The sequence below is a fragment of the Cololabis saira genome, chromosome 24, assembly GCF_033807715.1.
Source record: "Cololabis saira isolate AMF1-May2022 chromosome 24, fColSai1.1, whole genome shotgun sequence".
Lineage (NCBI taxonomy): Eukaryota > Metazoa > Chordata > Actinopteri > Beloniformes > Belonidae > Cololabis > Cololabis saira.
This window is the reverse complement of record NC_084610.1, coordinates 23,090,238-23,115,567: the sequence shown is the minus strand read 5'-3', so window position 1 is coordinate 23,115,567 and position 25,330 is coordinate 23,090,238. Positions and strand designations below refer to the sequence as shown.

General features: G+C 42.3%; 1 protein-coding gene across 1 annotated transcript; it reads right to left on the bottom strand.

Annotated features, from left to right (window-relative positions):
• Positions 1–4,313: 4,313 nt before the first annotated feature.
• Positions 4,314–23,747, bottom strand: sts (steroid sulfatase (microsomal), isozyme S). The gene is made up of 9 exons (XM_061715781.1): positions 23,564–23,747; positions 15,371–15,492; positions 14,995–15,117; positions 13,038–13,449; positions 10,358–10,494; positions 8,420–8,557; positions 6,883–7,042; positions 6,662–6,783; positions 4,314–4,672 (listed from the first exon to the last, which is right to left on the bottom strand). Exons 1-9 carry the CDS (start codon positions 23,734–23,736, stop codon positions 4,314–4,316), a joined length of 1,746 nt encoding a protein of 581 aa, XP_061571765.1. The 5' UTR covers positions 23,737–23,747.
• Positions 23,748–25,330: the final 1,583 nt, after the last annotated feature.

The window sequence follows — 25,330 nt, the reverse complement described above, 5'->3', positions numbered from 1 at the left end:
TTCGCCTCCACAAAGTCCATATATTTATGTTAATGTCACCTGGAAGGGCGTTATCCGCTTATACCACAGTCACTTACCAAAAAACATAAATATTAAATCAGTTATTCATGCTTTAATGTGTTTTCAGTTGAATATAAATATATATAAATATAAATCATTAATTTTATAACAAGCCACAGCTGAGCGACTATTTATCTCTCGTCTGCAGCCGTTGGAACCTGGTAAGTTACAAAGTTTTTTAAGAAGCCATAACTCTGTTTCCTTGGCAACGGGAGATATTCTAGTCTCAGCTCAGCTCGGCTATTTTCTTTTCTCTCTTCTTCTGCATCTCAGTCATCAAAATTGTTAAATTCACCAAATAAATTAAAAGGAAATACAAAACCACTCATGTGTCCGTCCTGCGGTAGCCGGCTCTTCTTCTCTGAATCTCCGTTGCCGTGGTTACAACCTGGCAGTTGATCCAGCGCAATCATATTAAAGATATCAGGCAATTTGACTGAACTTGTTTTCTAGGTGTAGGTTATCACTTTTAACGTTCACCTGCCAGCCAATCAGAATCCAGTATTCACACAGACCTTGGTATAAGTCGTACCAATCAACTAATGAAAGAAGATCTGGCTTAAGCCGCTTCTTGGTAAAAAGCTTTTCACGCAGCTACACTTAGCAAACCAAACAGGTATCTTCATTCCACAACCGATACAGAGTGCGCAAACCCAAAAAGAAGTTATTTTTCCAGTGGTGTTTTAGATTGAATAATAAACGGTTGTGCTGTACTTTTACACACTTTTATTGTAGTTTTCATGGGTAAAACAATTCTCACACTTTGACAGAACCAGAATACGCAGACCTTCTCGGTACCTGGCTGGTCAGTTTTGGGCTCTCGGAGAGATTAACTTTAATTTGAGTGCCGTTACAACCCCTGAGGGAATCGGACGGCAGAGAGATGGTTAAGTGACCCTCCTCCTCCATCACAGTCTCACAGGTGAGATGCTGCTGACGCTGCTGCTGCCAGGTGAAGCTCATCAGGTCATCAGAGGAGGCAGAACTGAGTCACGACCTAATCAGCTGCAACGAGGGACACCTGAGGGGTAGGGTTGCCACCTTTCAGAAATAGAAATAAGGGACGCCCCGATTTCAGCAGTGCAGGAGCCAAAAAAAAAGGGACATCTCCAAAACTTCTAAACTGCATAGAAAGGTATTTATTTTATATGAAAAACCAAAATGCTTTGATTTAAAGTTTAAAGTGCTTTAATAGCATTGAACTTGTATGACTGTACAGACAGACAACCACTAGCAACTGAAATATCCTCCTATGCTTGTTTGTCCACATCAGCCCAGAGTTAGAATAAGCTACAGGTGAAGGTCGGAAAATTAGAATATGGTGTGATTTCAATAATTATTATTTTTTTTATTTATTTTTTTTTCTACCATTGCATTTATTTTTTTATTTTTTTTACAAACAGCAACAAAAGACGACATCAGTTACAATGATATGTATCTAGGTGTGTGCGTGTAAATAATATGATGAAAGTAGATAAATAAATTAAGAATATAACGATATAATATAAATATAGCTTAATAATATAGTAATATCCTCATATAACATAATAATTTTTATAATATTATAACATATAACAAAATTATATCACCATACTATAATATATAACAATATAATAACACTATAGTTTAACATCCCATGAGATTATTCAATAATGATTTCAATAATTCAACTTAAAAGGTGAAACTAATATATTACATAGTCTCATTACATGCAAAGCAAGATATGTTAAACCTTTATTTGTTATAATTTTGATGATTGAATTGTTTATTGATTTCATAAAATATTCCACATTTTTTAAGATTTTTTATTTGGGGTTTCCATAAACTGTGAGCCATAATCACCAAAATTATAACAAATAAAGGCTTGACATATCTCACTTTGCATGTAGTGGGAAATAATATTTGTTTCACCTTTAATTGAATTTACTAAGTTAAGTTAAATTAGTTAACTAAACTAAATTAGTTAACTTAATTTAACTTAACTAAGTTAAGTTAAATTAAGTTTTGCAATATATTCTAATGTTTGGACCTTCACCTTTATATTATATTATTACATGAATAAATAAGAGCATAATATGTGTCTGTATTGGATCAATACAGAACGCAACTTTTAATTCCCAATTAAGTAACGTTTCCGTATTTCAAGGGACGGGTGGCGAGCCTGCTGAGGAAGGAGTGATGGCGTCTGATGACATCACAGGAGCAGGAACGGTGGCTGGTGCAACGCCTCGCCGCTGGTGTTTTCCTCCGAGAAAACCTCGTTACAGAAGCTTTTAAGCGAGTCCAGCTCTAGAAACATGCTCTCATGTTGCTGCTGGTTTGTGATGCTGGCCCTCCTGCTGCTCCTGAAATGACTCCTCACCCCAGGGTTGAGAGGTTTAACCTCACTAACCCTCACTAACGAAGAGGGGGGGTCGTACCCAACCCTGCAGTGCTACAGCCATAAACTACACTCCCATAAAAAACACATAAAAGGGAACATTTGTCAATTTCCAGCGATTGAATCGCCAAATGCGAGCAGGATAAGTTGATTGTAAAGCGGAAGATGGATTGGAGTGAATCCTCTGGTATAATCCAGATCTGCTGCAGTCCTGACCTCTGACTTCCTGACCAAAGCAACCAGCAAACAATATGATTGAAACTGTTTAAATGCTGTAAACGGAATTCAAAGAAAGAAATCTGTAATTTTCTGCTGTTGTGCGTCAAGAACTGCTGTCGTAACTGAACCACAGACGTGTGGATCCGGCAGTAAATCAGACTTGTACCAAGACCAGATCAGAACCAACCAGACTGATCTGGAAAACGCAGAGAAAACCCGACTAAAGACAAAAACAGGTTCATTCATGTGTCTTCACTTTTATTTCCTGCAGACGGTGTCATTAAATCCGGTGATTCGGTGAAAGAAACACAAACGTGGTTGAATCAGGTGATTGGAATGATTTGGTGCTGAGAATTTACGATCTTGTTTCTTCACTTCCACATATTTATAAATGACATCTTACTTCCACGGGATTTAACCAGAACCTTCAAACCCGTGCGTGAGCTTAGAGGCTGATCGGCATCAAACAGCACGAATACAGACTGTTCTATGTTTAGGATTCAAATCAAGGGTTGTGTTGACGTCTGGAACAGTCCAACCCGGGTCAGAAGTGACCAGCTTGATGGCTCTACCGGTCGTGGTCGTGGCTGCAGCGGCCTTTAATTTAAGCCAATGATCTGCTGTTATCCCGTCTTCTCCGCTAGTTGCAGCTGTTTTTGCCACTCAGTGCGAGTAAGGGGGAAAGTGACGTCAATGCAGACCCTCTAGATCAGGGGTCGGCAACCCAAAATGATGAAAGAGCCGTATTAATAATAATAATAATAATGCATTTAACTTGTAACGCACTTTCCATTCATGAATCTCAAAGTGCTACAATATTGGACCAAAAACACCAAAAACAAATATGTCTGGAGCTGCAAATGAATGAAAATGAAGTCTTGTATCAGCCTTAGAATGAAGACAAATGGGGAAAGGCGAAATGTCGAGAAAAAAGTCGAAATGTCAGAAAAAAGTCAAAATTTCGAGAAAAAAAGTCGAAATGTCGAGAAAAAAGTCGAAATGTCAAGACAAAAAGTCAAAATTTAGAGAAAAAAGTCCAAATTTAGAGAAAAAATTCAAAATTTAGAGAAAAAAGTCAAAATGTCGAGATTAATGTTGAAGTACAATCTCGAGAAAAAAGTGGAAATGTCGAGAAAAAAGTGGAAATGTCAAGAAAAAAGTCAAAATTTAGAGAAAAAAAGTCAAAATTTTGAGAAAAAAGTCAAAATTTCGAGAAAAAAGTCAAAATTTCGAGAAAAAAGTCAAAATTTCGAGAAAAAAGTCAAAATGTCGAGATTAATGTTGAAGTACAATCTCGAGAAAAAAGTCAAAATGTTGAGAAAAAAGTCGAAATGTCAAGATTAATGTTGAAGAACAATCTCGAGAAAAAAGTCGAAATGTTGAGAAAAAAGTCGAAATTCGAGAAAGAAAGAAACGAAGAAAAAAAAGAGAAAAGGAAAAAAATAAGAAAAAAAGGAAAAAAAAGGTCAAACATTTTTGAAAAAGCTCCAGGAGCCACTAGGGCGGCGCTAAAGAGCCGCATGCGGCTCCAGAGCTGCGGGTTGCCAACCCCCGCTCTATTGAATCTTTAAACAGAATTGAAAATGGAATCGGAATTGTAAAAATCTCATCAATTCCCATCCCTAAGGTCCCGGCTCGGTCCCCGGAGGGATCACTACCGATCCTGGTCGTGGCTGCATTGGCAGAGCTTTGCCAGCGTGGAGCAGCACGGCTGCAGCCAGGGCTTCCACATCAGCCTGCCGGCCGTCAGCTGGCTCTCCACCGGCTCCAGCGAGCCGCGGTGCGTCTCCACGGCCGCCGTCATGGCCGCCAGCACCCGCTGGAAGTTGGGCTCCGTGTCGGGGGTCAGGGCCCGGCTCTCCGCCGGGTCCCGGGACAGGTCGAAGAGCAGCGGAGGGTCGTGGAAGGTCACGTAGGCCGGCGTGCAGAAGCAGACGTGGGTGTGGAAACACGCCGCCCGGCCCTCCGGGTGGAAGTTCGGCGTGAAGAAGAAAGCTTTCCACACCGAGCTGCCTGGAGACGGGAGAGAAGAGACAGTCCTGAGAAAAGATCCCTATAGTCCAGCTGTTTAGCTATAAAATGTATAGGAATCGTTCAGTTTGTGATACAAGCATGACATTTGGTACAAATAGCCAAAGTTTTCCCCAAAAGATATGGACGTGGAGCCATTGTGAATTTTCAACATGGCGCCCATGGCAGCCATTTTTCAAAATGGCTGCCAGAAACAAGTGTTTTCTAATGAGTGATTAGTGGAAATGAGTTACCAGTTTGCCCTGGCTGAGCTTAAACATCCACTCTATTACTTATCCATTCATTAGATGGTTCAGTTCTAACAGATATGAGGATCTTTTTTGGGTTTATAAGTTCAAAGTTTGTTTTTATGTATAATAGATCCATTTTCATGAAATTACGGTATATATTTTATTTTGGCTAATATGGCTGTTATCATGAAAGAAACAGTTGTCATGTTCAGTTTTGAGGTAAAAGGAAGCTTCTGGCCAATTCCAATGTTTCAAATTTGATTTCTGCATCATAAATAATGACTGATTAGACACCAAGATCATCCATATCAGACAGTCACACAAATGATGGCTGCCATCTTTAAAAAATGGCGGCCATCTTGAATATTAAATGACAACTTTTCAATTATCCAAGAGATATCTACCAAGTACTATATGTGGTAAATATGTCCAAAATATCATATTATGTCCCCAAGTCATATAAAAAGAGTTGTTTCTGGCGGCCATTTTGAAAAATGGATGTGTGCACCAAATTTCATGCTTGTATCACAAACTGAAGGATTGTTTTGGTTATCTCCTGCACTACAACCAGGACCTGCTGGATCTACACCATAGTGGCCACGGTTACATGATGTTTTTGAATTCGGAATTAATTATTCCCAGTTAAACTATTTTCATTCTAGTTTACATGGAAATAGTAATTCCGAATTGAGGTTTACATGGAAAACACGTTTGATCAACTTTATCCAATTCCTCTCCAGGTCTGGGGGTTGGGAAGGTTCTGATTGGATAGGGGGGGGACCGGAAGTTAAACTACCGGAAGAAAAACAAACTTAGCCGCTACAACTTGACGGACGGGTGAGGGAACGAGCAGAAAGAAAGACCATCGGTGCGTCCGAAATGCCATACTAAACAGTATATACTAAAAAGTATACTTAAGTTCGGCACACTTTTGAGTAAATATCAGTAGTGTGCATTAATTCGGACGTACTACTCAGAGCGCACACGTCACTTCCTGCCGTTGGGAGGAAGTGACGTGTCACAGCAGCAGTAGCAGCTGTTACCATGGTAACAGCAGCAGTAGCAGCACCGCTCCGCTCTTTCCCGTTTATCCTGGCCCAAACAAGATTACAATATATAATATTATTAAATACAAATATTATAATATTAATATTATATAATAATATTATTATACTTAATATTATACTCATGACATATACGTATCACTTAGCAACCAAACACCCCTGCATTGCATTGTGGGAAGTTTTTGCTCGGCTAGTGTCCATCAATCTCCAGAATGAGTATGGATAGTACATACTATTGAGTACGTACTAATGTTTCGGACGCACTAAAAAATGTTGCATACTCATTTTGCATACTTATTAGGGTGGAAGTATGGGATTACGGACGCAGGGCGGGATTAATTTAAAACGGAATTAGTGATAGCCCAGCGCGGGAAATTTGGGCCTGAATTGCAGCACATTTTGCAGCACACAGCCTGTTCAAGGCAAAGGAGAGATACACTAGAGGAAACATTCTTTTTGGTTTGGAACGCTTCATCTGACATTATTACTAGAAAACTTAAAACGTATAAGATTTTTTTTCATAAATCCTGCCACAATCCTGCCTCATGCTCCTTTAATTTGAATTCTGAATTAAAGAGGAATTAAACTTCCCATGTAAACGCACTCGAGATCAGATAAAACTGTAAAACACTGTAATAATACATCCAGGAACTGGATGTGATGGCGTTGGGACTCACTGTTGGGCTCGTGCCACCGGACAGCGTTCAGGTAGGAGTTGCAGTAGTGGAACAGGAACTCGTGGCTGGATCTCTGCACCTTGTTCTGCAGCAGGTCCATGAGGTCGTGGCCGTCGATCGCCCTGAAACCAGACAGTAAAGGGCCATTTATTTGAAGATTTTATTTCAAACATGCATGATAAAAAAAAGAGTACAGAAAAGTAAAAAAACAGAATACTCACCTGTCCCGCGGGAGCTCCGCTCCGCTCAGCCGGACCACGGTGGGGAACAGGTCCATGTTGCTGGTGGGCTCGTCTATCTCCGCCCCCTCGGGGATCTGGCCCGGCCAGCTCACGATGCCCGGGACGCGGATCCCTCCTTCCCAGTTAGTGGACTTCCCTGCTGCTCCGAGGACGACGGGAGAAAAGGACAATCACTGCTCGTTGGGTGTTTTTTCCAGTTTTGAGACTCTGTTGTATCTGTAGGAATTTTCTTTCTCGTTTTTCTCGATATTTTTATTTTTCCGACGAAATGAGGGCCTTTTTTCCCCCTAAACGTGTCCCAAAAGTCAACAAATTTTGCACCAAGCCAGGCCTGGTGAAAAATTTGATATTTAATGGTTTGCATTAATGGGCGTGGCCTAATGGCTCAACAGCGCCCCCTAGAAAACTTTGTGCCTCAAGCCCCACAATACGGTTTGACGTACATGCACGAAAATCGGTACACACCTGTATCATGTCGTAACTTAAAGAAAAGTCTCTTGGTGCCATGGCCGAAACCCAACAGGAAGTCGGCCATTTTGAATTATTATTGTTATTCTGCACGCTTTTTTCGTCCATCTATGCGCCCCATGCATGGCATACATCGTTAGCTGCATCTCCATCGTGCCTCGATGGCCATTAATTTTTTCAGTCAAAAGTGTTACCGTGGCAACGCTAGATGCCAAAAAGCAAAAAAAAAAAGGCGAAAATTCGGACGCTTATTGCTCGGCCGGACTTTATCGTAGAGACATCGTTCAAATTTACAAACACTCGGCCCGATTGGCACTAAAGGACCGTACAACCTCATCATGCTGTTTATTATGTTTTTTGCGATATTTAACTTTAAATTTAAAAAAAAATTTCATTTTATTTTGGACGCTTGTTGCTAGGCAACGGTTTATCGTACAGACATCATTACAGCATTGAAAAACCCGGGACGCGTTGTACTACAACATCATTATAATAATATTAATAGTAGTAATATTCAACTATGCTCATTTTGATGCGAAAAATTTAATATTTAATGGTTTGCATTAATGGGCGTGGCCTAATGGCTCAACAGCGCCCCCTAGAAAACTTTGTGCCTCAAGCCCCACAATACGGTTTGACGTACATGCACGGAAATCGGTACACACCTGTATCATGTCATAACTTAAAGAAAAGTCTCTTGGCGCCATGGCCGAAACCCAACAGGAAGTCGGCCAGGGCGCGAGGGCCCGTTCATCGCTGCTTGCAGCTTTAATTTTAGCTGATATTGCTACTGTTTCAACATATAATGGCGGGGCAGCACAAACAAACGAGAACATTTTGGACAAAGTCGGGAGGCTGTAGACGTTGGTGGAGACACTTGTCATTCAAACATGTCTGTCTATGGTCTGACCAATGGGGAAACACTTTTTTCTTTGATTGAAATACATTTTTTTGATTGAAGCAATCTTTCTTTTTTCATTGAATAATTAAGAAACAAATCTACCTCCATGTGGAGACGGGTCTCGGTCTTGAGAAGTCGACTAGGTACCTTTATATATTCCGTTCCACCCTCCGTGCACCTCCCCCCCAGCAGAAACCTCCTCCAGGTGAGCCCCCTGGTCGGAGGTCAGGTACACCAGGGTGTCGTCTCTCAGCTGCAGCCGCTCCAGCGTCTGCATCACCTGGCCTGAGGAAACACAACATCACATGTTGTTACACCTTTTTTGCTGCGTTACTCTTAGGGGTGTAACAATATATCGTGCCATGAAATTTTGCGATACAAAAACGTCACGATACGTGTCGTGGAGGTGACAAACTGTAGCTGATATTGGGTTATTAATATTAATCTATTGTGTTTACTAGTAACTTCCTATTGGTGCAGCGGGATCACGTGACGACCTCGACCCGCGGACCAAAATCTGACTCCGCTCAGAAGAAACTAGTACCGTTTTTCGGTCCCGATCACTTGCAGGGTTTTGAGCTCTGAACTTTTACTTCTAAGGTGAGCATGAATCAATCTCTTTTATGGTGTAAAGATTGTGTCGTCCCCGACGGTGTGAGGATGAAACGATACCGGGTTCACCTTACGACCTCAGGCTGGAGCAGGTGAAGCTCTGAGCTCTGGCACAAGATAAATAACAGTCATGTTGCATTTGGGGTTTGGGACTTTCCATAGTTTATTTATTTACTTTTATGTATTTATTTACCAGAAAAAAGTTGAAATGTCGAGATTAATGTTGAAGTACAATTTTGAGAAAAAAGTCGAAATGTCGAGAAAAAAGTCGAAATGTCGAGAAAAAAGTCGAAATGTCGAGAAAAAAGTCGCAATTTCGAGAAAAAAGTCGAAATGTTGAGAAAAAAGTTGAAATGTCGAGAAAAAAGTCGCAATTTCGAGAATAAAGTCGAAATGTCGAGAAAAAAGTCGAAATGTCGAGAAAAAAGTCGCAATTTCGAGAAAAAAGTCGAAATGTCGAGAAAAAAGTTGAAATGTCGAGAAAAAAGTCAAAATGTCGAGAAAAAAGTCGAAATGTCGAGAAAAAAGTCGCAATTTCGAGAAAAAAGTCAAAATGTCGAGAAAAAAGTCGCAATTTCGAGAAAAAAGTCGAAATGTTGAGAAAAAAGTTGAAATGTCGAGAAAAAAGTCGCAATTTCGAGAAAAAAGTCGAAATGTCGAGAAAAAAGTCGAAATGTCGAGAAAAAAGTCAAAATGTCGAGAAAAAAGTCGAAATGTCGAGAAAAAAGTCGAAATGTCGAGAAAAAAGTCGAAATGTCGAGAAAAAAGTCAAAATGTCGAGAAAAAAGTCGAAATGTCGAGAAAAAAGTCGAAATGTCGAGAAAAAAGTCGAAATGTTGAGGAAAAAGGCGAAATTCTGTGAATAAAGTTGAAATGTTGAGAAAAAAGTCAAAATTTCGAGAAAAATGTTGAAGTACAATTTCGAGAAAAAAGTCGAAATGTTGAGAAAAAAGGCGAAATTTCGTGAATAAAGTTGAAATGTTGAGAAAAAATGCGAAATTTGGTGAATAAAGTCGAAATGTTGAGAAAAAAAAGTCAAAATTTCGAGAAAAAAGTTGAAATGTCGAGAAAAATGTTGAAGTACAATTTCAAGAAAAAAGTCGAAATGTTGAGAAAAAAGTCGAAATGTCGAGAAAAAAGGCGAAATTTTGTGGATAAAGTTGAAATGTTGAGAAAAAAGGCACATCTCGACTTTTTTCTCGACATTCTCGACTCGCATGCTTTTCTGTATACTAATATGTCGCCTTCATTTTCATGTTTTTCCTCGTTTTTTGTGGATTTTGTTCTTCCACATCAGAGCGGGGTCATGCTGTACACCCGCTGGTGCACAGTGGGACTTTTGCGATTTTAGCTTGTTAGCAAAATGCTAGCAACATTGCCCCTTGGGCCATTCTGGACGATTGCAATATGGTCATGCCACTACTTGGCCAGCCCATAATAACCCATCAGTCAAACTGGTCACCGCCGACTCACCGACGCTCCAGTCCACCTCGTGGACGGCGTCTCCATAGATGCCGTGGCGGCTGGTTCCTCTGAAGGCTGCGGATGCAAACATGGCCGTGTGCACTTGAACGAAGGAGAAGAACAGCAGGAACGGCCGAGCCGAGTTTCTGCAGGAACAGAAGAAAACACGTTCAAATAAATGATGAGAATTCACACCAGCTTTCCTTTCAAGAACATTTGAATAAAAAAGAAAACTAAAGCTGTAAGCAGCGATGAACGGGCCCTCGCGCGTGCAATTTCCACCAATAAAGGTCAAGGACTCAAAACCGAGTCCGATGACACCACCCACGACTCTTTATGTCAAACCATTCAAAAGTTATGGCAGAAAATAGGATCTATCAAATATGGACCAATCAGGTGAAGGGTGGGCGCGCTTTTTGGCGTCTATCGTCGCCACGGTAACGCTTTTGACTGAGAAAAGTAATGCGTGTAGTCGCAGGATTGAGACGCACATTTTGATGTATAACACACCTGGGTGCACGTTACGTTCGGGGCGAAGAAACGGCCGAAGAAATGGCATAAATTGCGCCAAAATTATAAATAAATTCAAAATGGCCGACTTCCTGTTGGGAAACTTTTTGGGAGACTTTTTGGGAGACTTTTCTTTAAGTTGCGACATGATACAGGTGTGTACCGATTTTCGGGGATGTACGTAAAACCGTATTGTGGGGCTTGAGGCACAAAGTTTTCTAGGGGGCGCTGTTGAGCCGTTAGGCCACACCCATTAATTTTAATTTAAAATTTCATTAATTGTCTGCAGTAATTGCACCTGTGTAGCTTCATACTGTAAAGCTAAACCACGTGGTTACCGTGGTAACGTGATGGGCTACAGCTCCTGAAAAACTGCTGTCTGCAGGACTGGACCATGAAGTCCAGACCAGGGAGTCTGACTTTGCAAAATATTAGTTGAAAGATTTTTCTGCAAGTTTGTTAATCCGTTGTCTGCTTCCATACGGAAGAATATTAGGGCCATGCAGGACAAAAGATATTTGAGAGGGGGAAGATTTTTTTTCATTCTGCACTTCGAGAAAAAAGTCGAAATGACGAGAAAAAAGTCAAAATGTTGAGATTAATGTTGAAATACAATTTCGAGAAAAAAGTCGAAATTTCGTGAATAAAGTCAAAATTTTGACTTTTTCTCGAAATTTCGACTTTTTTCTCGACATTTCGACTTTTTTCTTGATATTTCGACTTTTTTCTCGACATTTCGACTTTTTTCACAAAATTGTACTTCAACATTAATCTTGATATTTCGACTTTTTTCTCGACATTTCGATTTTTTTCCTTGAGATTTCGACTTTTTTCTCTAAATCGTACTTCAACATTATTTTCGACATTTCAACTTTTTTCTCAACATTGACTTTATTCCTCAAAATTGTACTTCAACATTAATCTTGACATTTCGACTTTTTTCTCAATATTTCAACTTTTTTCTCTACTACCGCCCAGGGTGTCCAGTTCTCTCCAGAACCCTTAAATCCTTGAGTATCATTATGTAAAGCAGAAATATGCAGATCCATTCGACACAACTATGATTCAGCGATTAACGTCCCGTCACATCTTTGCTTCTCAACAGTTCAGCTTTTTATGGATGCTGCTTTCTGACCAAATCATTATAATCGACTGCTGACGTTAATATTTTCCTTCCTTTCACCTCCTAACTCGCTCTAAATTACCCCTGAAGCAACTTTTAGTTTCCCTGTGTGTGTGACAGGCCTGAAACTCTCCAATATGACATATCTTGGGTTTGTATCATCAACAAAAGACATTAACTAGTTTCAGGTAACTGCATTATCTTCTGAAATGGGGTTTGAACATTTTTCCAACCATTTCGTTTTCATTTTCGTCTCCTTTTTTGTCATGATTTGACACAGGACAAGGCCTCTTTCTGGCCGACGCCAGCTCGCTCAGTCCTGGGTTGTGATTTCGAAATGTCGAGGAAATAGTCAAAATTTTGCGAAAAGTCAAAATGTCGAGAAAAAATTCGAAATGTTGAGAAAAAGGTTGAAATGTCGAGAAAAAATTTGAAATGTTGAGAAAAAGGTTGAAATGTCGAGAAAAAATTTGAAATGTTGAGAAAAGTCAAAATTTAGAGAAAAAAGTTGAAATTTCATGAAAAAAGTTGAAATGTTGAGAAAAAAGTTGAAATTTCATGATAAAAGTCGAAATGTAAAGAAAAAAGTCGAAATGTTGAGAAAAAAGTCAAAATTTTGAGAAAAAAGTCAAAATGTCGAGAAAAAATTTGAAATGTTGAGAAAAGTCAAAATTTAGAGAAAAAAGTTGAAATTTCATGAAAAAAGTTGAAATGTTGAGAAAAAAGTTGAAATGTCGAGAAAAAAGTTGAAATGTTGAGAAAGAAGTCGAAATGTCCAGAAAAGTCAAAATTTAGAGAAAAAATTGAAATGTCGAGAAAAGTCAAAATGTTGAAATTTCATGAGAAAGGAAAAAGGAAGAAAAGAGAGGAAAAAAGGAAAAAGAGAAGAAAAGAGAAAAAAGAAGAAAAAAATGAAAAAACAAAAGAAGAAAAAAAGAAAAAAAAAAGGTCAAACATTTTTGAAAAAGCTCCAGGAGCCACTAGGGCGGCGCTAAAGAGCCGGATGCAGCTCTAGAGCCGCGGGTTGCCGACCCCTGCGATAAACAACAGACGCACCTCTCCATGAAGTCCACGGCCTCCCGCGTCATCCTCTGCGTCAGGTTTTCAGACGTGAACGGCTGCTCCACGATCTGATGGTCCCGGAACAGAAGGCAGTTGAGGTTGGGGAAGATCTGGATGAATCCTGCCAGCAGCGCGGCGGCGGCGACCAGCAGAACCAGCAGGACCAGCAGCAGCCGTCTCCGGAGAGGGACGACCCCGCACCAGTGCAGCACCACGGCAGTACCGAACACCAGTCCCAGGGTCCGGTACGGCAGGTACTTCTGGAGCTGGAAGATGGTGCCCTGTCCGGGCTGGCAGTCCCGCAGATTGGTCAGGGGGATCCCGAAGAAGTAGTCGAAGCCGTGGACGCTGGGGTGGTGGCAGTGGTCGTTACTGCTCTCACAGTTCAGACCAAGGTGCCATTTACCTGGAGACCAGAATAGTGGAGCGGCTAAGAGTCGATTTTAGGCAGAATCGTGCATTTGGTGATACGAGCATGAAAACTTGACAAGAAAATTGTCCGGGCCACTTGAAATTTCAAGTTGGCGGCCATTTTTCAAGATGGCCACCAACATGGAGACTGCTCATGCCAATTTTCAGGCTTGTATCACCAAATGCACGATTATGTGACTTATCTGCTCCACTAGAAGCATCCTTTCATTTGTATCTGTGCACGCATGCAAGGCAAGTTTATTTATAAAGTACAATTCAACACAAGGTGATTCAAAGTGCTTTACATCGACATTAAAAGCAGCAAGACATAATTGTACAGTAAATAAAATTGCATGTTATTGATTACTGGTGTGAAGTCCACCCTGTTACGTTCTGTCCACCCTGTTACGTTCTGTCCACCCTGTTACGTTCTGTCCACCCTGTTACGTTCTGTCCACCCTGTTACGTTCTGTCCACCCTGTTACGTTCTGTCCACCCTGTTACTCTTCTGTCCACCCTGTTACTCTTCTGTCCACCCTGTTACTCTTCTGTCCACCCTGTTACGTTCTGTCCACCCTGTTACTCTTCTGTCCACCCTGTTACGTTCTGTCCACCCTGTTACTCTTCTGTCCACCCTGTTACGTTCTGTCCACCCTGTTACTCTTCTGTCCACCCTGTTACGTTCTGTCCACCCTGTTACTCTTCTGTCCACCCTGTTACGTTCTGTCCACCCTGTTACTCTTCTGTCCACCCTGTTATGTTCTGTCCACCCTGTTACTCTTCTGTCCACCCTGTTACGTTCTGTCCACCCTGTTACTCTTCTGTCCACCCTGTTACGTTCTGTCCACCCTGTTACTCTTCTGTCCACCCTGTTACGTTCTGTCCACCCTGTTACTCTTCTGTCCACCCTGTTACGTTCTGTCCACCCTGTTACGTTCTGTCCACCCTGTTACTCTTCTGTCCACCCAGTTACATTCTGTCCACCCTGTTACTCTTCTGTCCACCCAGTTACATTCTGTCCACCCTGTTACATTCTGTCCACCCAAGATCCTTAATCTCCATGTTTTCAGTAGTTTCCTCTGGTTTAGTCTTTAAATCAGTTTATTCTTTAGATCTTTGGATACACTTTCCTACAAAGACGTGGAAAAGAAAACCCAATGTGTCGTTGAAAAAGAAAATAAATAGGTTGTAAACTCAAATTAGAGTCTTCTGTATCTGGAATGAATGTATTCTAAAGTCTATGAGGTAACAATAATATAATAATAAGATAACCTTGTTTGAATTGTAAAATGGGTTTGGCTAAATACAATCTTTGACTAAAACGAGACCACGAAAATGGTCCTGGACAATTCTGACTAAAATCAGACTAAAATGCTCAGACTTTTAGTCGACTGAAACTTGACACGACTAAAAGGAGGATGAACGTGACTAAAACTAATAAAAACTAAAATGATAACTGGACCCAAAGACTATACTAAAACTAAAACTGAAACTGAAACAGGCTGACAAAAACAACTCATGACCCGTCGTACCCGCTCACCTATCAGCGCCGTTGCGTAGCCTTGCTGTTTGGCGACGGCGGCCAAGGTGATCTCTTCCCTGGGAAGACCGCCGGACGCTGCGTTAAATATAAACACCCCCGGTCGCAAATCACCAGCTAAACCTGGAGGAGAGAAAGATAAGAGTATTAAATATTGTGGCATACATATATGTATGCCTCAGGTTTTTACCAACATGGTATTAACCATTAATATATATGCAGACAAAAAAAAAAAGAGCTACACGGATGGACACAGTGGCAATATGGTCAGTATCTGAATAATCAACTGGCCCTTTAAATTATGCAGAAGCAGCTCGATGAGAAAAGAAAATAAAGCCCCGCCTGAGTGGGTGTCGGCTCTGCAGGGTAAACCTGCCTGATCTGACGGGGTATCGTCCCGTGAGGAACGCCGCCCGGCTCGGGGTGCACAGGCTGGCTGCAGCGATGTGGTGGGTCAGCTTCACGCCCTCCCGGGCCAACCGATCGATGTTGGGGGTCCTGCAATCAATCACAGGGAAGAGCCGATCAGGATGGGTGAGTGTGAGAGGTTTTAGACACTTTTAGAGTGGTTTGATGGCAGGGTGATGTCCAACATGGCAGCGTTTGGTAGCTATGGAGCTAGATCAGTCTCATGAGTAAGAAATGCACACGCCGATCCACAAATGCACAGGACAAAATTCACAAATGCACACGCCGATCCACAAATGCACAGGACAAAATTCACAAATGCACACGCCGATCCACAAATGCACACGCCGATCCACAAATGCACAGACCGATCCACAAATGCACATGCCGATCCACAAATGCACAGGACAAAATTCACAAATGCACAGGCCGATCCACAAATGCAAACGCCGATTCACAAATGCACAGACCGATCCACAAATGCACACGCCGATCCAGAAATGCACAGGACAAAATTCACAAAGTCACAGACCGATTCACAAATGCATAGACCGATTCACAAATGCACAGACCAATCCACAAATGCACACGCCGATCCACAAATGCACAGACCGATCCACAAATGCACAGACCGATCCACAAATGCACACGCCGATCCACAAATGCACACGCCGATCCACAAATGCACACGCCGATCCACAAATGCACAGACCGATCCACAAATGCACAGGCCGATCAACAAATGCACACGCCAATCCACAAATGCACACGCCAATTCACAAATGCACACGCCAATCCACAAATGCACACGCCAATCCACAAATGCACAGACCGATCCACAAATGCACAGACCGATCCACAAATGCACACGCCGATCCACAAATGCACAGACCGATCCACAAATGCACAGACCGATCCACAAATGCACACGCCGATCCACAAATGCACACGCCGATCCACAAATGCACACGCCGATCCACAAATGCACACGCCGATCCACAAATGCACAGACCGATCCACAAATGCACAGGCCGATCAACAAATGCACACGCCAATCCACAAATGCACACGCCAATTCACAAATGCACACGCCGATCCACAAATGCACACGCCGATCCACAAATGCACACGCCGATCCACAAATGCACACGCCGATCCACAAATGCACAGGCCGATCCACAAATGCACAGACCGATTTACAAATGCACAGGCCGATCCACAAATGCACACGCCGATCCACAAATGCACATGCCGATCCACAAATGCACACGCCGATCCACAAATGCACAGGACAAAATTCAAAAATGCACAGACCGATCCACAAATGCACAGGCCAATCCACAAATGCACACGCCGATTCACAAATGCACAGGACAAAATTCACAAATGCACAGACCGATCCACAAATGCACACGCCGATCCACAAATGCACAGGACAAAATTCACAAATGCACAGACCGATCCACAAATGCACAGACCGATTCACAAATGCACAGGACAAAATTCACAAATGCACAGACCGATCCACAAATGCACACGCCGATCCACAAATGCACAGGACAAAATTCACAAATGCACAGACCGATCCACAAATGCACACGCCGATCCACAAATGCACAGGACAAAATTCACAAATGCACAGACCGATCCACAAATGCACACGCCGATCAACAAATGCACAGACCGATCCACAAATGCACATGCCGATCCACAAATGCACAGGACAAACTTCAAAAATGCACAGGCTGATCAACAAATACACACGCCGATCCACAAATGCACACGCCGATCCACAAATGCACAGGCCGATTCACAAATGCACAGGTCGATCCACAAATGCACACGCCGATCCACAAATGCACAGACCGATCCACAAATGCACAGGCCGATCCACAAATGCACAGGCCAATCCACAAATGCACACGCCGATTCACAAATGCACAGGACAAAATTCACAAATGCACAGACCGATCCACAAATGCACACGCCGATCCACAAATGAACAGGACAAAATTCACAAATGCACAGACCGATCCACAAATGCACAGACCGATTCACAAATGCACAGGACAAAATTCACAAATGCACAGACCGATCCACAAATGCACAGGACAAAATTCACAAATGCACAGACCGATCCACAAATGCACACGCCGATCCACAAATGCACAGGACAAAATTCACAAATGCACAGACCGATCCACAAATGCACAGACCGATTCACAAATGCACAGGACAAAATTCACAAATGCACACGCCGATCCACAAATGCACAGGACAAAATTCACAAATGCACAGACCGATCCACAAATGCACACGCCGATCCACAAATGCACAGGACAAAATTCACAAATGCACAGACCGATCCACAAATGCACACGCCGATCAACAAATGCACAGACCGATCCACAAATGCACATGCCGATCCACAAATGCACAGGACAAACTTCAAAAATGCACAGGCTGATCAACAAATACACACGCCGATCCACAAATGCACAGGTCGATCCACAAATGCACACGCCGATCCACAAATGCACAGACCGATCCACAAATGCACAGGCCGATCCACAAATGCACAGGCCGATCCACAAATGCACACGCCGATCCACAAATGCACAGACCGATCCACAAATGCACACGCCGATCCACAAATGCACAGACCGATCCACAAATGCACAGGCCGATCCACAAATGCACAGGCCGATCCACAAATGCACACGCCGATCCACAAATGCACACGCCGATTCACAAATGCACAGACCGATCCACAAATGCACAGACCGATCCACAAATGCACACACCGATCCACAAATGCACACGCCGATCCACAAATGCACACGCCGATCCACAAATGCACAGACCGATCCACAAATGCACAGGCCGATCAACAAATGCACACGCCAATCCACAAATGCACACGCCAATTCACAAATGCACACGCCAATCCACAAATGCACACGCCAATCCACAAATGCACAGACCGATTCACAAATGCACACGCCGATCCACAAATGCACACGCCGATCCACAAATGCACACGCCGATCCACAAATGCACACGCCGATCCACAAATGCACACGCCGATCCACAAATGCACAGGCCGATCCACAAATGCACAGACCGATTTACAAATGCACAGGCCGATCCACAAATGCACACGCCGATCCACAAATGCACACGCCGATCCACAAATGCACACGCCGATCCACAAATGCACAGGACAAAATTCAAAAATGCACAGACCGATCCACAAATGCACAGGCCAATCCACAAATGCACACGCCGATTCACAAATGCACAGGACAAAATTCACAAATGCACAGACCGATCCACAAATGCACACGCCGATCCACAAATGCACAGGACAAAATTCACAAATGCACAGACCGATCCACAAATGCACAGACCGATTCACAAATGCACAGGACAAAATTCACAAATGCACAGACCGATCCACAAATGCACACGCCGATCCACAAATGCACAGGACAAAATTCACAAATGCACAGACCGATCCACAAATGCACACGCCGATCCACAAATGCACAGGACAAAATTCACAAATGCACAGACCGATCCACAAATGCACACGCCGATCAACAAATGCACAGACCGATCCACAAATGCACATGCCGATCCACAAATGCACAGGACAAACTTCAAAAATGCACAGGCTGATCAACAAATACACACGCCGATCCACAAATGCACACGCCGATCCACAAATGCACAGGCCGATTCACAAATGCACAGGTCGATCCACAAATGCACACGCCGATCCACAAATGCACAGACCGATCCACAAATGCACAGGCCGATCCACAAATGCACAGGCCAATCCACAAATGCACACGCCGATTCACAAATGCACAGGACAAAATTCACAAATGCACAGACCGATCCACAAATGCACACGCCGATCCACAAATGAACAGGACAAAATTCACAAATGCACAGACCGATCCACAAATGCACAGACCGATTCACAAATGCACAGGACAAAATTAACAAATGCACAGACCGATCCACAAATGCACACGCCGATCCACAAATGCACAGGACAAAATTCACAAATGCACAGACCGATCCACAAATGCACACGCCGATCCACAAATGCACAGGACAAAATTCACAAATGCACAGACCGATCCACAAATGCACACGCCGATCAACAAATGCACAGACCGATCCACAAATGCACATGCCGATCCACAAATGCACAGGACAAACTTCAAAAATGCACAGGCTGATCAACAAATACACACGCCGATCCACAAATGCACACGCCGATCCACAAATGCACAGGCCGATTCACAAATGCACAGGTCGATCCACAAATGCACACGCCGATCCACAAATGCACAGACCGATCCACAAATGCACAGGCCGATCCACAAATGCACAGGCCGATCCACAAATGCACACGCCGATCCACAAATGCACAGACCGATCCACAAATGCACACGCCGATCCACAAATGCACAGACCGATCCACAAATGCACAGGCCGATCCACAAATGCACAGGCCGATCCACAAATGCACACGCCGATCCACAAATGCACAGACCGATTCACAAATGCACAGACCGATCCACAAATGCACAGGCCGATCCACAAATGCACACGCCGATCCACAAATGCACAGACCGATTCACAAATGCACAGACCGATCCACAAATGCACAGACCGATCCACAAATGCACAGGCCGATCCACAAATGCACACACCGATCCACAAATGCACAGGCCGATCCACAAATGCACACGCCGATCCACAAATGCACAGACCGATCCACAAATGCACACGCCGATCCACAAATGCACACGCCGATCCACAAATGCACAGACCGATCCACAAATGCACAGACCGATCCACAAATGCACAGACCGATCCACAAATGCACAGGACAAAATTCACAAATGCACAGACCGATGCACAAATGCACAGACCGATTCACAAATGCACACGCCGATCCACAAATGCACACGCCGATCCACAAATTCACAGACCGATCCACAAATGCACACGCCGATCCACAAATTCACAGACCGATCCACAAATGCACAGAACAATTCACACGTGTGTAGGACAAGATACACAAATGTATTTTTGATGCATACACAAATATAACCTGATTTACAAACGTTTTTTTGTCTGTAAGCTGCGCTGGATTTGTGTGTGACTTTTGAGACTTTCCTGACGTGACTCAATTCACAAATGCGTTTTTTTAACACGGAAGGATCTGCACCCAATCAGTAAAAAAGCGGCGTCCGGTGGGCGTCTGACGGCCGCTGGTTGCAGCTCATCTCTAGTTTTAACTACACATGATTTTGCTACAGCGTTTGCAGCAGATTACACTATGATGAAAGTGTTTGTACTTTTACCCGTCGCAGTACAAGTAGGTGGATTTAAGTGAGAGAAATTCGAGGGACTCTTAATGTTTAATAACTCAATTAAAGATTGCAGCAGCTCTATAATAATGCGCTCCAGCCTTTTGACCTCTAAAGCTCAAACAACTCTGAGAAGTAAATTACTTATTTATATTCCAAAAGCATATATTATAAACTCGCTCCAGAAGACACATTTGACAAAGACGTGAATAGAATGGAGATCCTGCTTCATTAAATGAGTATTTGTGCTTAAATGAGCCGGACCTGCTGGACTCTCCTGGACGTCCTCAGGGTTTATTTTATTTATTTATTTTAGTGCAGCTGAACCTCTTTGTTTGATCAGTCTGCTCTTAAAATTCAACCATTACGAGAGGTTTCGGGGGCCGAACACTTAGAGGTCATTCAAGGAACTTTCATGTTGAACTGAAGACCGAATGTTGTCCCTTGCTCAGTCTCCATTATCCCCCTCACTAGAAAATGCAGCTTTGCAGCAGGAATTTAAATATTTGCCGCCTGGTAGAGAGTAGTTTCTCTTCTATGGGGAGAAAATACACTCTAAACATTTGTGTGTATTATCTGATATGTGCGTAATTTGCTCAAAGTTACGGAGAAAACGATAATTACGAATTCAAAAAGCCTCCTAAACACAGTAATCGTTAAAAACGCGTGCACAAATCACCTGATACACACACAAAACTTTAGATACGCTCAAATGGTTTTGTAGTAGAGTATTAGGGCCATGCAGGAAAAATATTTGAGAGGAAGATTTTTTTTTTCATTGTGCACTTTGAAAAAAAGTCGAAATGTCGAGATTAATGTTGAAATACAATTTCAAGAAAACATTAAATATAGTGAATAAAGTCGAAATTTCGCCTTTTTTCTCAACATTTCTCAACATTTCAACTTTATTCACTAAATTCTGACTTTTTTCTCAACATCTGACTTTTTTCTTGAAATTGTACTTCGACATTATTTTACTTTTTTCTCGAAATTGTACTTCAACATTAATCTCGAACTTTTGGCTTTTTCCTCGACATTTCGTCTTTTTTTGAAAAAAATCTTCCTCCTCTGAAATATTATTTTTATTTTTCTCCTGCCTGGCCCTAATACTCTTGCGCAGTTTTGAGTTGCTTCAAACAAAAAACGTAACTTCTATCAAAGAAAACATTTCCAATCAAAGAAAAACAGTGTTCAAATGCATTTTTTTGAGTCTCAAATATTTTTTTTGCATTCAAACACTTTTTTTCTTCGATTGAAGTGAATTTTCTTTTAATTAAAAATATATTGTTTGATTGAATAATTAAGAAACAAATCTACCTCCATAGAAAAACCATTTGTGCGTATTTTAGGATGTGTGTGTGTAGGAGGCTTTTTGAATTCGTAATTAGCGCTTTCTCCGTAACGTTGAGCAAATTACGCACAAATCTAATAATACACACACACAAAGGTTTTGATTTTCTCTCCGTACTCTTCAGACCCATGCATGATATTAGACGGTTTGTCCAGTCCTGTCTTTACTTCCGTCTTCTCTAAGACCTTTAGACCCTGTTTCCACGTAGCAAAAACTGTGGTGTTTTCATGCGTTTTGGCTGTTCATTTACACGAAAACGAAGCTCAAAGTCTCCAAAAACCATAATTTCCGAAAACTCCGGCCAAAGTGGAGATTTGCAAAAACCCCGTCTTCACGTTTGCTTGTAAACGGAGAGAAACATTTAGGCTTCAGAACGTCACGTTATGCAACAGAAACGTCACCAGCGTCATGTGTGCGACCTGTGTTTACAATTTGTTTGGCCACCGTCAATATTTTCTTGTATTTTACCTGTTTTATATTCTAAAGTCACACTTAAAAGTAACTCCACTTCTCAGTCACTCCAAACGAAAGACTCTCGTTCATTTTGGAAGTAACTGGAAGTTACTCGTGTCATTTGTTGATGTTTTTTTCCAGGATTCTGATTGGCTAGCATGACTTTATCTTCTCGTTACACTGCCCCCTGTAGGTCTGGCTGCTCATAGCAGCTTAACAGATATTTATGCAGGTTCCTGGAAATGATGGTATTATTCAAAACGTAGAGGGGGAAATATCCGTTTTTGTAAATACCCGGCTACGTAGAAACGTTGCCTAAAGGCCCTGACACACCAAGCCGATTTTCGGGCCGTCGATGAGCGTCGGTGCGTCTGTCAGCCTAGTTTTCCCGGTGTGTCCCGCACGTCGCCACAGGTCGACCGCCCGTCGGCAGCTTTTCAGCCGATTCGACATGTCGCGCCGTACGCCGTACCCTACGCCGTAGGCTCTGTGTTGATTTAACGCGGAACCATAAATCAGCTCCAGAGCCGACAGGCAGAAATCCCGAAATTTTCGGAGCAAATTTCTTAACAGGCGTAGCTACAACTGTTAGATTTCATCTATTAAACCAACATTTATCTTCCTAAATGATTTATTTCAGCCAGGGGTAATTCTCCACAGAGCTGCAGGTTTCTCCCCGGGACGACGGTGCAGGTTGACCTGGCGATCACGTCTGTACGTGAGCTGCTGCTGTGCCCCGGACCGGCGGCTCTTCTCCGAAAACATTGCAGCAAATTGAAACGCAGACTGCGCAGAATGTACGTGCTAGTTGGCCGTTGTCGTCTTTGCGGTGTGTCAAAGTGCTTCTTTTTGAGCCCGACCCAGGCGACGCGAGGCGACACAGCAGTTGGCCGACAGTGGGCGACGTCGGGTTGGTGTGTCCTTGGCTTAAGACTAACAATATTGAAATAACATCCAGTTTTACCTCAAAGTCTTGTTTCCATAGCAGCCCAGATCTCCGATTCCCAGGTCGTCCACCATCATCAGGACAAAGTTGGGCCTGCTGGTGTCCCGGGGGGACGCGCTGGTGTCCCGGGGGGACGCGCTGCCCCCCCCTAGCAGGAGTCCCAGTAGCAGGGAGGTCCAGGGGGACGTCATGGTGTCACCTGGACCGCTGGAGAAGACAGAGATCCAGAGACAGGATTTACCTTTTTCTTTTTTTTGGTCAGATCTCACGGATCCACCAACATGTTCCAAACGGAGTAGGATTGAAATAAAAACTTATCCAGTCCTAACCCTGAATCTACATACATTCTTACATTAAACAAGACGAATTTCAATAAACCTACTTATAAAACACACATACCTACTTTAATAACTGTTCAATACAGTGATATAATAATTACTTATATGTAAATATAAATATAGTCAAAAACAAGGCAAATCAAGGCAAACAAAAGAAAACAAAACAAACGCCCAGCATTTAGTTGTTCTACTATGTATGTATGTACTAATAGAAGTAATTATAATGTAGGCTATAGTGTTACATTATCATTACTTTACTATAATGAGTTGAGTTGTTGAGTTGAGTTATACTTTAATGTCCATTAGGGAAATTTGTTTTAGGCATCAAATACGTGCATAACAAATACAATCAACACATACAGACAGCAACAGATATCAGACTCAATACCACAGTAACATTTGTGAGAAAACAAGCAGCAGTGGACGACATTGCAAAGGCAAAAATTGCATCTATCCCGGAGCCTCATAATCAGTACTGGAGTTGAGGGGGGATGGCATCCCCCCCTGAAATAAAAACGGTCCAAATCATCCCCCCTGTAAAACTGCCATCCCCCCTTTCCATCCCTTATGTCATTTCATCAATGAATGTGGTTTTACTGCTATTTCAACATTTAGAGTCATCACCAGAAAAATAACACCAGAAAAATAACTTACCGTATTGGCCTGAATATAAGACGCCGTTTTTTGCATTGAAATAAGACTGAAAAAGTGGGGGTCGTCTTACATTCGGGGTCTAGATGTTATACCCATTCACAACGCTAGATGGCGCCAGATATATCTTTAAAGCGAATGCTGAACTTAACTCCTTCCTGTCACAAAGAAGAAAAATAAAAAATAGCGGTAAGAAAGAAAAGAGAAGAAAATAAGGGAAGAGATAACAGAAAGTGGAGAAACGTAGCGACAATCTGGAGAAAAGAGGGTGGAAGTTGGGCAGGTAAATCGGCAGCGGAGGAGAAGTTATGATGCAAACTTCAAGATAATGATTTCAAATAGTCAAAATAACATGCTTTTTCTCTTGAATATATTGTTATAATCATTTGTTTCAGATGTACTGTAATTATTTTCTGTATAAAAATTTAATTTGGTGTTCAAAAAGTCTTTCTTCAAACTTGAGTCTTGAAAAAGAGGGGGTCGTCTTATAATCGGGACAATACGGTATTTGACAATTTTCACCTGTTTCAAGTAAATTTTCACCTGAAATAAGTAGGAAAATCTGCCAGTGGAACAAGATTTATCTTCTCATTACAAGCAATAAAATCTTGTTCCACTGGCAGATTTTTCTACTTATTTCAAGTGAAAATCTACTTGAAACAGGTGAAAATTGTTGTTTTTTTCCAGTGATGAGTCTTGTTTTAAGTGTAATGAGATTTATTTTACTAAAATGAGACATTTTAACTAGAAATAAGACTGTGGCAGGGTGGGGGAGCCACTCAGTAGATTGGACACA